At 34.5% G+C, this 14,920-nt stretch overlaps 1 protein-coding gene across 1 annotated transcript in view; it reads right to left on the minus strand.

Annotated features, from left to right (window-relative positions):
* The window catches only part of LOC135202127 (uncharacterized), a gene marked incomplete at its 5' end in the record, with an annotated part of 63,919 nt that overhangs the window by 42,294 nt on the left and 6,705 nt on the right, over nt 1-14,920 (minus strand). The window contains 1 exon segment of the mRNA XM_064231377.1: nt 600-865. Coding sequence (XP_064087447.1) covers nt 600-865 — 266 coding nt within the window.

Genomic DNA, 14,920 nt, shown 5'->3' on the forward strand with positions numbered 1-14,920 from the left:
TTACATTCAATTCTTCCCTTATGTCACTTCGGCTCCCTCGTCCTTCACCCGTTCTTACCCTCGTCTTTCCTTGCTCTGTTTTTCATCGCATTTATTTTTATTTTACTCGTCCTTTATTCTAAAAACTTGCATTTTCTCCTTTTTCTCCTTTAAAACGACACGCTTCCATGAAAAGCGTGTATGTGTGATATATATATATATGTGTGTGTGTATGTATGTATGATATGTATGTATGTATGTATATATGTATATATATATATATATATATATATATATATATATATATACACACACAATATAGGTATATATATCTATACGTATGTATATATGAATCACGTTGGTTATGTGATTGTGTGAATATATATATGATATAATATATTATATATATATATAATATATATATTATATACGCACCACAACACACACACACATATATATATACATATATTTATATATATATATATATATATATATATATATATATAAGATTTTACTTTCTTATTCTTCATGTGTCAATAATAAATTTTTGATGACTTAGAGTCTTAGACCTACACACAGAGAGAGAGAGAGAGAGAGAGAGAGATAAGGCCCTTCCTTACCTGGACATGGACGGGACAACCCGATGCGTCGTGCTGGACGGGCAAGATGTGTAGGGGATCGATGGGCAGCGCCTTGGGGTCGATGACGTGCGTGAAGGCTGGATCTAAGGGCGTGAGGGCGGTCTCCCCCGGGATGAGGGTGGGGTCTATGAAGGGCGTCCAGTGCACCGGGATGGTGATCATGGGGCCCCCCGGGTACGCCTGCTGCATCACGACTCCCGCCAGCGGAGGTCCGCCGGGCTCCCCGGCGAAGATTTCGTTGGGGTCTGCAGGAGGAGGAGGAAAGTTAAGTAATTTGGAATAAAGTGTTTTTTTTTTGAGAGATGGTGCTCGTCTTGGAGGGGACTTCATAAGACTACTATAGCTGGTTCACTTGAGATAGATTTCTCAGTGAGCCCTATGCCCACGAGACGTTTGTTTGGTGGCCGCTGATTGGCTGGGAGCTGCCTACCTCCCGGTACCAGCCAATCAGCTGTCGCCAAACAAACGTCTCGTAAGCATAGGGCTCCTCCAAGAATCTACCTTAAGTGAACCAACTATAATATCCTAGGGGTACGTTAGCATACACAAACACACCTATACATATGTATATTTATAAGGTACGTTAACATACACGCACCATTACTCAACTATGTATATAAACTGAGAACAATAACAATAGAAATATTCGGCAAGACACACCTGGACACTTCCTTAACTTAAGAAACAATAAACGTTACAAAAATCGCCTGTACATTACATTCAATAGATCATACAGATTCATCTCTTGGTTAGGAAAGGCAATGAAAAAGTTTCATATCAGCTTATAACTGCGGTGTATGTATGCGTGTGTATATATAGATATACATATATAGTATAATGAATTAATTATTATAGTAATATATAATATTATTATTATTAATATACACATAACGACAAATCTGCGAAGGGAAGAGGAACGACGGAGTACTGTCAGCAAAGGACGAGAGGTCGAAAGTCCTTGCAGTACTCCGTCGTTTCTCTTTTCTTCGTGGAATTTGTCTTTATATATAATATATATATATATATATATATATATACATATATATATATATACATGGGACACTATTTGCAACGGCAGCACATGATTTTGATGGAGCTTCACATTTGTTTAACAAGTACCCTATAAAACTGCAAAGGTTGCATAAATTGCACATCACATGAATCAGCGTAGGTAAATGTCCCGCTTGATTAGCGCACCAATTAAAAGCATTTATCGCAGCGATTCGGAACTCCATTAACGTAGAATCCTGTGTAATGACACAAAAGGTCATATCAAATATTCCGCAGATTTGATTTGCACAGCTGCTGCTAAAATTGCTCTCGAAATGATTCAGGCGGAATTTGATTTACAATCATGATATTATTTCATAGACAGTGCCTATGGTCACTGATATCTCATTAATAATACCGCTGATGCACTGCGTCACTACTCTAAAACAATGCACTTTGTATCTTAATAAACCATTTATATTTTCATACAGTTATTTATTTCATCTACATTTTTCTTTTCTTACTACTGGTCTCCTTCCTTTTATATATCCTGTTACTTTCTGTAACTTCCTTCCAATGATTACTATATTCTTTGGAAGCTTGAATTTCGAGTCAACAACAACAACAACAACAACAACAACAATAATAATAATAAAATAATAATAATAATATAATAATAATAATAATAATAATAATAATAATAATAATAATATAATAATAATAATAATAATAATGGTACGATCCCAAGATCCATGAAAAGGAACCTGGAAAAATTAGATGATGAAGTAGCTCCAAGACTCATGTAGAAGACTGTGCTCCTGGAAACAGAGCACATACTCGTAGTTAGGAAAGTGATGGATTCCTAAGGAGGCAGGATGCAACACCAACAACAACAATGATAATAATAATAACTAACGAAAGGCTACGGTGACTGAAAATGTCCATATTGTCAATAATTTGATTACTGAAGAGCCACAATGTTCCTTCTTGTGTAGCTTTTCTTATAGAATATCAGTAAAACAAAGTACAATTCTATATATTTTAAGGCCTTCTTCCCCCCTTCGTCAGTATAAAATGTACACGCTTACTTTACTTCTGACGAAGGCGCGGAAGCCTGTGAGGCAAAGGAATCGTGGGTTATTATACTAGCAATTTGTTGTCACTTCTAGATTGCTCCAATGTTAAAAACAACATGGTTCTAGCAACCCCATTCCCCCAAAAAAGGAAACGAGGCCTTTCCCCAAAAAAGGACTAGAAAAAGGCCACTAGGGTGTCCATTCTACTGTCCTTTGCACTTAAAAAAATTGACACGAAATTTGACCATCAGACGTCCAACGATTCCGAAGGACAAACCGATAAGGCCTCCAGCGGATGATTCAGGCGGAGCTAAATTTAAACAAGCCTTAAATATATCATGTGGCAGGAATACATTGACACTGCCGCTACGCTGTGGTAATTATAAGTCTGCTTAAAATTTGTTAAATTCAGGTTGTGTATCTCAGTACAGAAAAACATCAGAATAGGCAGCATATAATTCTGCTCGGGCATGAAAGATTTCATGATCATGTATAGTTAATTGTCTCTCTCTCTCTCTCTCTCTCTCTCTCTCTCTCTATGGAGTTACTGCGTAGAAGCACGAATACTTGCCTCTTAGGAGGCGATAATTAAGATTTTTTTCTCTCTCTCCTCTTCTCTCTCTCTCTCTCTCTCTCTCTCTCTCAACAAAACACACAGAACGTCTTTGATTTTGGTCAGTAACAACATCAAGGACATTCATTGACCCCAGCAAATTTGCCATTCATACCAGCATAAACCTCTCTCATTCGGATGTCAACCGACCCTTCCTATATTAGTATGCCCGATCTATTACGCTAGACAGTCTCTCTCTCTCTCTCTCTCTCTCTCTCTCTCTCTCTCGTAGTAGCCATCTTGCTTGGTGGAGGAACGTTTGCCCGCGTGAAGTCAGATTAATCAACAGATATCACAAGTTTAACATACGACTAGAATTTGAGAAATATCTAGAAGTGTTCGTGAACTATCGGTGATAAGATTAGTGTGAAAATAGTAGGATAAAGCGTCTTCTAAGTTAGTTTATCAAGTGTAATACTGTAAATCAGAACAAGATGACAGTAAGTTCCAACTGCGGGAAGAAATGGCGTAATTTAGCGTGTTTAGCAGATTCGCAATACGATGAGGTAGCAGGAAGGGAACTGGCATTTCTCATCTATGAAATCAGCAACAGTCCTAACCAAAAAGATACAAAAGCATTCATAGATATATTAGAAGGATATAATCCTTCAAACTGGAACAAATCTAATGAAAACATCTTGAAAATAATTGAAGAAGTTCCAAATAAAATCCAAGTGGTCAAGAGACTCATAAAGAAAATATACATAAACCAACATATTCCGACAAAGAAAATGAATAAGGTGAATCTTGTGAATATCCTAATTGACGCATTAGGAAAAAGAATGCCAAAAGCATGCAAACTGTGTAAGGTTTGGTATAGCATAGTCAATCCACAAAACCTAATCAGAAAATGTGCTGCATGCAACATTCCGACCCATCCACAGTGTGCTGAGGTAATACAAGATATGAAAAGATACAAGAATTTTTTGTTCAACTGTCTATCATGGATAGACAATGTTATTAAATCAAGATTGAATGTACAAATAGTTGAGGATGAAGAAGAAGAGAAGAGGAAGAAGAAGAAGAAGAAGAGGAAAACGGAAGAGAGTAAACAAAAATGAAATGACAAGAAAAAAAATAGGAAAACAAAGACAAGATAAAATTAGACAAATAGCGTAGATAAAATAGGAAGATGGTTAAAAGAAAAAATTTTTAATTTTTACACAGAAAACAGATAGTTATTGCAAACGATGAGAAATCGGATGAAACCAAGGTAATATCCGGTGTGCCACAAGGTACGGTGTTTAGCTGCAATACTGTTTGTTATTATGATTGAAGACATAGACCAGTAATGTTAAGGATTCGGTAGTGAGTAGTTTCGCTGATGACACAAGAATAAGTAGAGAAATTAATTCTGATGAAGATAAGGAAAACGCTCTACAAAGAGACCTTAACAAAGTATATGATTGGGCAGAGGAAAATAGGATGTATTTAACTCTGATAAATTTGAATCAATAAATTATGGAGACAGAGAAGGAAAGCTATATGCATATATGGGGACCTAATAATGAGACAATCACAAATAAGGAAGCAGTTAAAGACCTTGGTGTGATGATGAATAGGAACAGTTATGCAATGATCAAATAGCAATTCTGTTGGCAAAATGTAAAGAAAAATGGAATGTTGTTACGGCACTTCAAAACAAGAAAAGCTGAACACATGATTATGCTTTATAAAACATATGTTCGTAGTCCACTTGAATATTGCAATATGTATGGTACACACTATCAAAAGGATATTGCACAAATAGAGAGTGTACAAAGGTCCTTTACAGCTAAATAGAAAAAGAAGTTAAGGACCTTGACTACTGGGAAAGACTACAATCATTAAAATTATATAGTCTAGAAAGGAGAAGAGAACGCTACATGATAATTCAGGCATGGAAACAGATAGAAGGAATAACAGAAAATATCATGGAACTAAAAATATCAGAAAGAGCAAGCAGAGGTAGATTAATAGTGCCCAAAACAATACCAGGAAAAATAAGGAAAGCACACAGGACTTATTAATACCACTACACACCAGCATCGATAATGCAGCGTCTATTCAATGCGTTGCCAGCTCATCTGAGGAATATATCAGGAGTGAGCGTAGATGTGTTTAAGAATAAGCTCGACAAATATCTAAACTGCATCCCAGACCATCCAAGATTGGAAGATGCAAAATATACCGGAAGATGTACTAGCAACTCTCTGGTAGACATTAGAGGTGCCTCACACTGAGGGACCTGGGGCAACCCGAACGAACTGTAAGGTAAGGTAAGGTAAGGTCTCTCTCTCCAAGGGATAGCGAAGGGCGTATTCATAATTAGCCTACCTAGCAAAACTGTTGCTATGTATCTTGTTTCTACAGAGAGAGAGAGAGAGAGAGAGAGAGAGAGAGAGAGAGAGAGAGAGAGAGAGAGAGAGAGAGAGGGTTATTCCTAAGCACATAGCAAAATTGTTTACACGTATCTTGCTTCTACGAGAGAGAGAGAGAGAGAGAGAGAGAGAGAGAGAGAGAGAGGTATTCCTAATCACATAGCAAATCTGTTTCCATGTATCTTGGTGTGTGTGTGTGTGTGTGTGTGTGTGTGTGTGAGAGAGAGAGAGAGAGAGAGAGAGAGAGAGAGAGAGAGAGAGGTATTCCTAATCATCTAGCAGAACTGTTTCTATGTATCTTGTTTCTACAACGAGAGAGAGAGAGAGAGAGAGTCAATGACCTGCTCATCCTGAGGTTATATAAAAGGACACAAAGGGGTATCAGTTCAAACTTCTATTCATTTGTTTGTATCTCTTCTTATCAGCTTAATTAACTGGATAAAGATATGTCGTGACGCTGGTCTCACTGAGTGACACGAATCTATTTTTTCTTTCTTTCTTTTTTCTAGAGTTGGATGAAGAAGAACTAAACTATATAACGAATGAGAAGGTAAAGGAGGGCTTCGAAATCCATGGTGTTTATTTAATAAATAATGCTTATTAGCAGATATTTACATAATGAATTCATAACGGTGCATGTTCTGTTAGTATACATTAGAATCGAATTGATCTAATGTAAAAAGAGAGATAACTAAATAAATAAATAAATAAATAAATAAATAAATAAATCAATAATATAACTATATATTATATATATATATAATATATATATATATATATATCATATATATATATATACATATATACAGAAGAGAAATTTATATATTAATGGCAAAATGACACATGAACTCCCATCATGAAGAGGCATCATACTGAAGATCGTTTCACTGTCAATCTGTGACACACGCAAAGAGTAAAATAAATAAATAAAGAAATAAAATTAAAAACTGGTATCGTTATCAGAACAAAAGAATCTGCGCAATAAACATAAGGAAATTGGTGATCTCCAGCGATCCCTTGAAACTGAATATATGAATGACGTTAGATGCACAAAACTAAGCTTTAAAGCGAATAACGAAACGAAGAACATGTTCAATACTGAACAGGTTTGGAAACGGTCTTGAAATAACTTAATTTTATGAACTATACACTTATGCCAGGTATACCCTTATGAATAGTTAACAATTGATCTTTTCTTAAAAATGATTAACAAAGACGATGTAAAGTGATGGACTCCGGTGGTCCCCAAGAGGACGAAATTTAAAAATTCGCCAGTGGTTCTTCCTTTACATGGCTTAAGAGAGAGAGAGGAGAAGAGGGGAGAGAGACCCGAGAGGAGAGAGGAGAGAGAAGAGAGAGGAGAGTAAACAAAATTCCCGGTTCCCGAAATAAAATTGGAAACAGATAATCAAGACTTCGTTGACGAAATTCCATTAATGAGGGTGTTGGTGGAAAATTCTCCCCAGCCATAAAAATGAATATGAAATATTTGCAACATAGACTTTGCTCAGAGAAAAAGAGTTTTGCATCACTGAATAAACAATCCATAGTAGTCAGAATGATCATAAAAATGCTAAGGTTGGGTTATATAGCATCTTCAGAATAAGAAAAAAAATGAGTCATTATTATCTTAAATGGAGATCTCTTTGAGTTACTCAGCGCCTTAAAAAAAAAGGGAATAAAAATACTACATTACATTCATCAGGAAATTCATTAACGCAAGCATATACTATGCCAAGGATTATACAGAACCTCACGAGAAGATATTCCCAATTTGGTTATCAAATTCATCTGCATGCTAGCTCACACAAATAAACACTTACAGTTATTATCATCAAGCGTTTACTCTCCGGAATGGAAGTTATCTATAACTGCATTACAAGCTGCACGTATGGATGGCCAACAAAGGCCCTCTTATTCTCTGCCGTACCCTTATATGTGTACGAATGCAATCGTGTGTATGCGTATACAGTGTACATATATATAAGTGTGATGGCGCATATATACATATATATATAATATAATATATATATATATATATATATATATATATATATATCACACACACACACACACACACACACATATATATATATTATATATATATATATATATACATTATACTAATATATACACATACTTTTTTTTTCTTTTCAACACGCTATTTTGTCCTTAAAAAGGGTTATGTCCTAAGGTGTTACTTTCCCTGGTACCAGAAAGTATCTAGTTCATTCACCACTATAAATTAACTAACGTTTATAATTAAAATCCCTCATACAACATTCTGTTTCCTCTGTAACTAAAGTGACAGCTTCATACTAAGCGCAGACATTTATTAAAATAATCTACGCATAGGCTTAGGATAAAGTTTTAACCGAAAGAAATAAAAAATATCGTGTCTAATTTAAATCACAAAATTACACAAACATACATCAAAAAAAATTCTGCACGACATTCACTTACAATAAAAAAAAAAAAAATGTTCAGAAATATTTTTGTTTTTTTTTTTGTTTTTTTTTTTTTTTTTTACAAAAAAACAAGAAAATGTAAACAGAAAATATCCCGTCTATTTCAATAATAAAATTACACAAACATACATAAAAAAAAATCTGCACACCTATTCACTTTAAACGAAAAAATTTTCAGAAAAAAAAAAATCTGACCATTTACTGTGAGGTCTGACCCATAAGTCTGGCCGCGAAGAAACCCAGTCGGCCATTAAGGTCTCAGACCCCATTAACTCGGCTGTTTTTCTTCTCGAACCTCCCCCAGCCCCCAATCAGGTGCTGAACCTCGTGGCACTCTTTCTCAATTGTCGAAACTCGTCGACGATAGTCGAAAAAAAGTTTAGTATTGGAAATAGTATGACGTTCGTTCAATAGTGCATTATCTATGGAACCGTTTGTTTGACTGTTTAAGACTAATTCTTGCTTTGCTTTTTTTTGCCTTTCACTTTATATCTCTTTTCAGTTTATGCAATAAGTGATTCTATCAATTGAAGTATATGTTTCAATTCGATACGATATGTTGTGATAAAATTCCCTATATGGACCATTACTCAGCGATGTTCATTAATAAAACTGGATATTATATAACCAACTACAGTTAGTATTCAAAGTAATGTTTTAGGTTAAACCCAATTGGTTGTTATAAAATTTAATTAATTAGTTGTTAGATTATCAATTCGAATATTCATTAAGACGTTGAAAAAATTCATAAAAACAAACGGTTGAATTTATGAACCTCACTTTCGTCCGTTGCTCAATGATGTCGGAATGAAATTTATCTGTTAAATTCTCTTGATAAAATTCTCTTGAAACTTCCAAGTTAACATAGGAATACAGAGCCTTTGGTCATTGCTTCATTGATTGATTTAGACAAAAGGCTGTCGTCGAATTAGATAATATGTGTATTAGGCTGTGTTGTGGGGGGTTGTAGGGAGAGCACTCTTCAAGAGGACTAAAATATAATGTTATGAGTGACAAGATGTACACAATGAAGACAAGCAAGGTTGTTTACACAAAATTATTATTATTATTATTATTATTATTATTATTATTATTATTATTGTTGTTGTTGTTGTTGTTGTTGTCGTATTATCATTAACACTGCTATTGTTATTATAATCTTTACTGTCGTTGTTACTCATATTATTATCGTTCTTGCTTTTGCTGTTGTATTATCATTATTACTGCTAATGTTATTATCATTATTATTGTCGTAGTTCTACATGTAATTATCATTATTATTACTATTGTTATAATTATTATTATTATTATTCTTGTTGTTGCTGTTATCAATATTACTGATTGCGTTATTACCATTTGTACTGTCGCTGTTCTACATGTTATTATTATTATTATTATTATTATTATTATTATTATTATTATTATTATTGCTGTTGTTGTATTATCAATATTACTGATTGTGTTATTATCATTTTTACTGTCGCTGCTTTCTAACAATGTAATTATTATTTATTATTAATTATTATTTATTATTATTATTATTATTAATATTATTAATTATCATTATTATTATTATTATTTATTCTTATTTATTATTTATTATTATTTATTATTATTATTATTATTATTATTATTATTATTATTATTATTATTATTTATATATCAACCCCGATACCCGACGAAGAGAGATCCACGTAACCTCAAGTGAATAAACTTTGACGAAACAAAGAAGCAACAAAGACCAGTGTAGGACAACCCAACGAGAACAAAGTTGCCAAAACAAACGAATCTCTTTCTTAATGTCCCAAAACGCGCGAACACAGAAGCACAAAAGAAGGAAAGATCCACCAGAGACATATCTCTTCGGAGAACATTTTGTATCTGTAGCTCTGAAAACGAGTATCTGTGAGAGCGTCCGTGACAGAGCTGTTTAATTTTGCCGTGGGTATAAATTTCCTCTGCGTGAAATTGTTCCAGAAGATTGTGGGGAAATAAACTGATTGCTGAATGGATATATGCATACAGAAAGTGATTAATGAATGGATAAATCCACAATGAAATAAACTGATTAATGAATATATACATAATGAATTAAATAAACTGATTAATAAATGGATATACCCATAATGAAATTAACTGATAAATAAATGATATCTCCATAATGAAATAACTAAAATTGATTAATAAAAGATTTATACATAATGAAATAAATAAATTGATTAATTAATAAAAGATTTATACATTATGAAATAAATCGATTAATAAATTATTTATATATCATGAAATAAATAAACTAATCAATTATGGATATATACATAATGAAATAAATACACTGATTAATAAAAGACAGATCCTTTTCCTGTAGGGCCATAGTCCAGAGACCACCGAAAAGAAGAAGAAGAAGAAGAAGAAGAAGAAGAAGAAGAAGAAGAAGAAGGAAGAAAGAAAGAAAGAAAGACAGAATGCAATGAAGAGCGGACGAGAGCATTTAAGACAAGAAGCTGCTATTATTCTTTCGACACCACCTTTTATTACTCTCGCGCCTAATTACCCCAAGGAGCAATTAGATTGAAGGTAATGAGTTCAATTTATGGCGAGTCTTTTTCTTTGAAACGTTCCCTAATTCCATTTTGGATTAATTACTTCCACTTCCATCATTCTTTACTTATCGTATGATACGTTCTCTCAACTGCCTTTCCTCCCATAACTCTCTCTCTCTCTCTCTCTCTCTCTCTCTCTCTCTCTCTCTCTCTCTCTCTCTCTCTCGTGTACCTGTATGTCTGTACGTAAGTATTCTAACAGCACTGCGACATTTTAAGATTCTGAAACAGTTTCTGCTTCGTTAATTCGAGAGTAGTAACTTGGAAAAAATAATAGAAAAATACAATAAAATAAATAAATAAATAAATGAATAAAAACTCCAATATATTAACATTAACAATGACAATAAAAAAATCATTACACATAACAGCAACTAATTTGTCAAGATACACACAAACACACACAAAAGAGAGAGAAAAAAAGGCAGAAATAAACAACTCAGTCGTCAACAAAAACACGTAATGAAAAACAAGAGAACGATTTATGTTTCAAAGTCAAAGCTCCATCTCGGCTCCCGTAAGAATTGCAGGGAACGTCTTCTGCTCCTCCTTCGGGAGGGAGACGTATGTCTTTCGTGTTTGTCCATTTCTTCGAATTCTGTGTCAAGACAAATTACGTAGTTCCTGTTACTTGGTTTTTTTATTTTTAATTTTTATTCTATTTTCTTGTCGTTTTTATTGTCAATACAGGACTTTTCATTTTTTGCGTTTTGGTGATGGGAAGGGGAGAAGGGGATGGAGATGGGAAGGGGAGGGGAGAGGAGGAGAGGGGCGAAGAGGGGAGGGGAAGAAGATAGGGAAGGGAGAAGGGGAAGAGGACGGAGCTGGGAAGGGGAGGGAAGAGAAGGAGAAGGGGATGGAGATGGGAAGGGAAGGGAGGGGAGGGGAGGGGCGAGGAGGGGAGGGGAAGGAGATGGGAAGTGGAAAAGGGGATGGAGATGGGAGGGGGGAGGGGAAATGTTAGGGAGAAGGGGAAAGGGTTGCCTCCCCTACCAGAAAAGCTTCAAAGGCTTTTGGCAAATCTTATACTTGACAATAATGAATTTACTTTTTATAATGAGCCAGTCTCGTGCAACATAACCCTACTGTTTCTATAATCGCTTATTTCGTCAATAAAGATATTACCTTTTCTTCGAAGAGATTATTGTCTATTATCATTTTTATATGATAACTCTGAATTTATCTGCAACGAGATTAGTTTATATGGGATTACATTATTTTTCATTATGAAATCCGTTAAATGATTCTCTCCCACGTTAAAAGATGTTACCCCGTCCAAAACGATCTTATAGTTTAGCGATGTTCTTAGCTGTTCGAAAAAAGACCGTATTTTCTACTATATAGTTACGTAACCTTATCTGTAATGATTTATCATATTCTTCTTGTGCTTGAGAAAAGTTCTGTTAGAGGACAATCTTTACTCTTTCTTTCTTTGTGTGAGCAATCGACACTTATTCACTTCGTGATATATCCATATATATATATATATATATATATAATAGAGTAATATATATATATATAATATATTAATAATATAGAAGTCCTCCTTGCATATATGTTGTACATATAAACAACAACATATACATTCAGTTTCTATGGGACTCCTTCAAATAATCACACACACACACACACACACAATATATATATATATATATATATATATATACATACATACTTACATACATACACACACACACACACACACACACACACACACACACATATATATATATATATATATATATATATATATATATATATATATATATATATATATATATATATATATCTTCCCATTCAGCTATTCCACCCAGAATGACCCTCACCTCTGTACCAGAGAGATTCCCCTTACTTTCTTTCCTCCCCTTTTACTACGTCCCCTCGAGCAGGTCACGTTTCCCCTCGGAGTAACGTTTAAGCGGGACCATCCCCTCATTTTGCATCATAATGTGCTGTTGGCAGGAGGGGAGGAAGAGTCGCCATTTACGCGAATAAAATCAGAAACTGGCCGACACCGGAAGTAGAGTCAAGACGAGTAGTACCTCCGGCGAATCGATTCCGTTGCTTTATGTTAGAGATTAAGGAAAATATATAGTATTTTTTCAAATATATAATTAGGAATGAGTTCAGTCAATGAGATTTTGAATTTAAAGTAACAAAATACCACATTTTAAAAAAGGTGTTCGGCAGGAAGCGAAAAATGTGTAATTTCGATGCAAAACCTTTTAAATGAAAATAAAAGGGAACACTAAAGAATATAATAATTTGACAATTTTTTTTGAAAAAAAACTTTAACTTAGTTTACTTAAATAGTTCTTTACCGTTTTTTAATTTTAAATGAAAAAAACAAATATGGAAGTGAACGCTAAAGAAAATAATAAATAGAAAATTTTAGAAAAAACTTTACTTTAACTCATTTTACTTAATTAGTTATTCGCCGTTTTATTAAATTTTTAATTAAAAGTACAAATACGGAAGTGAACACTATAGAAAATATTGAATATTACAAAATTTTTAAAAACCCAACCTTACTTTATTTAACCTATTTTACTTAATTACTTATCTACCATTTTTTAAACTAGGGAAGGAGAGAAGGCAAATTGACCCCAGTGCTTAACGCTCACACGATCTTATCACTTCAGTCCCCAAGACAAACAAGATTATAAAAAAATTAGCTATGTATTTCAAACAGTTCCTCGTTGGACGAGTGGTTTCGCGCTCGGCCACCAATCCGGTGGTCCGAAGTCGATTCTCGGCCAGGCCAACGCGGAATCAGAGGAATTTATTTCTGGTGATAGAAATTCATTTCTCGAAATAATGTGGTTCGGATCCCACAATAAGCTGTAGGTCCCGTTGCTAGTTGACCAACTGGTTCCTAGCCACGTAAAAATATCTAATCGTTCGGGCCAGCCCTAGGAGAGCTGTTAATCAGCTCAGGGGTCTGGTTAAACTAAGATATACTTATTTCAAAGAAGGAGCTGACGCGTGGTACAAGATTTGACAAAAAGCTCCTGACGAAACCTAGTATATAACAGAGATGGCTCGAGGGAAAAATTCAGGGAAAGCCATTGAAAGCCAAGTGAAATTAATTAGAGAAGAAATCGCTATCTCACACCCGTATATAAATAACTGCTTATCTCTGCAAACCCTCACACATACACACTCACCCTCGTGCACATATGTGTGCGTGTATACGAGAGGTAGATATGTATTTATGTACATATAAAGAATATATACATTGAATTTATTAGTTTCCTCACATTCAATTCTTACTAAGATACAGAACATACACAACTGTACTCACATACTTTCATACATACATAATCACACATTCGACGTGGTTAAAATTAATGTTACTAAAAAATTATAAATAAATAAATAAAACGTCAACAGCGACTAGAGAATCCGAGGTATGAAAAAAAGTATATAGCATTAGTGCTTCCCTTAAAACATCGTGTGCCTTAGAGAGAGAGAGAGAGAGGAGAGAGAGAGAGAGAGAGAGAGAGAGAGAGATAAGATAAAAGTGTTTAAAGGGAAATTCTATGAATATTCGGGTGGGTACAATACACTTAGTAAATCCAGACATCCCCAAAAACGTGACATATACTCATGAATCATCCTCCATATACGATGCATAAAAATTAAAATGAAAGGCTGAAATGTTCGATATAATACTCTGGCGACACACGCAACATGAGAAATAGGGAAAACTCAAGCGATGTCTCTATGGAAATCAATCCATTTCAGGAAAACCGATCTGCGGTATGACTGCATGTTGGAGTGGGGAGAGGAGGGGGGGGCGTGCGCGGAAAGACCGCAAAGAATCACGGGGACCTTTTCTTTTTTAGGAACGGCCAGGAATCGATTCCAAACCAACAATGGAGCAAGTCAGAGTTGTGTGTAGAGGACGGAGAGCAAACCTCTCTCAGAAATAGAAAACCAACGTCATAAAAAAGAAAGAAAGAAAAAAACTCAGAAGGAAAAACATGCTTTTTGGTGAGAGAGCATTTCTGCTGTTTTTTCTTACGAAAAAAACTGTATTTTTGAAGTTAAAACTATTTTCTTTCACCAGGAGGAGAGTACGAAAACCATTTCTAGGAAAGCTGTGCCCACAAGCTTGAACCGAACATTTGAAGCCCCTTTGGGATCAAATAAATCATAACTTTTCAGTGAAAGAAATAAAAAAATATATA

The sequence above is a fragment of the Macrobrachium nipponense genome, chromosome 30, assembly GCF_015104395.2.
Source record: "Macrobrachium nipponense isolate FS-2020 chromosome 30, ASM1510439v2, whole genome shotgun sequence".
Taxonomy (NCBI): domain Eukaryota; kingdom Metazoa; phylum Arthropoda; class Malacostraca; order Decapoda; family Palaemonidae; genus Macrobrachium; species Macrobrachium nipponense.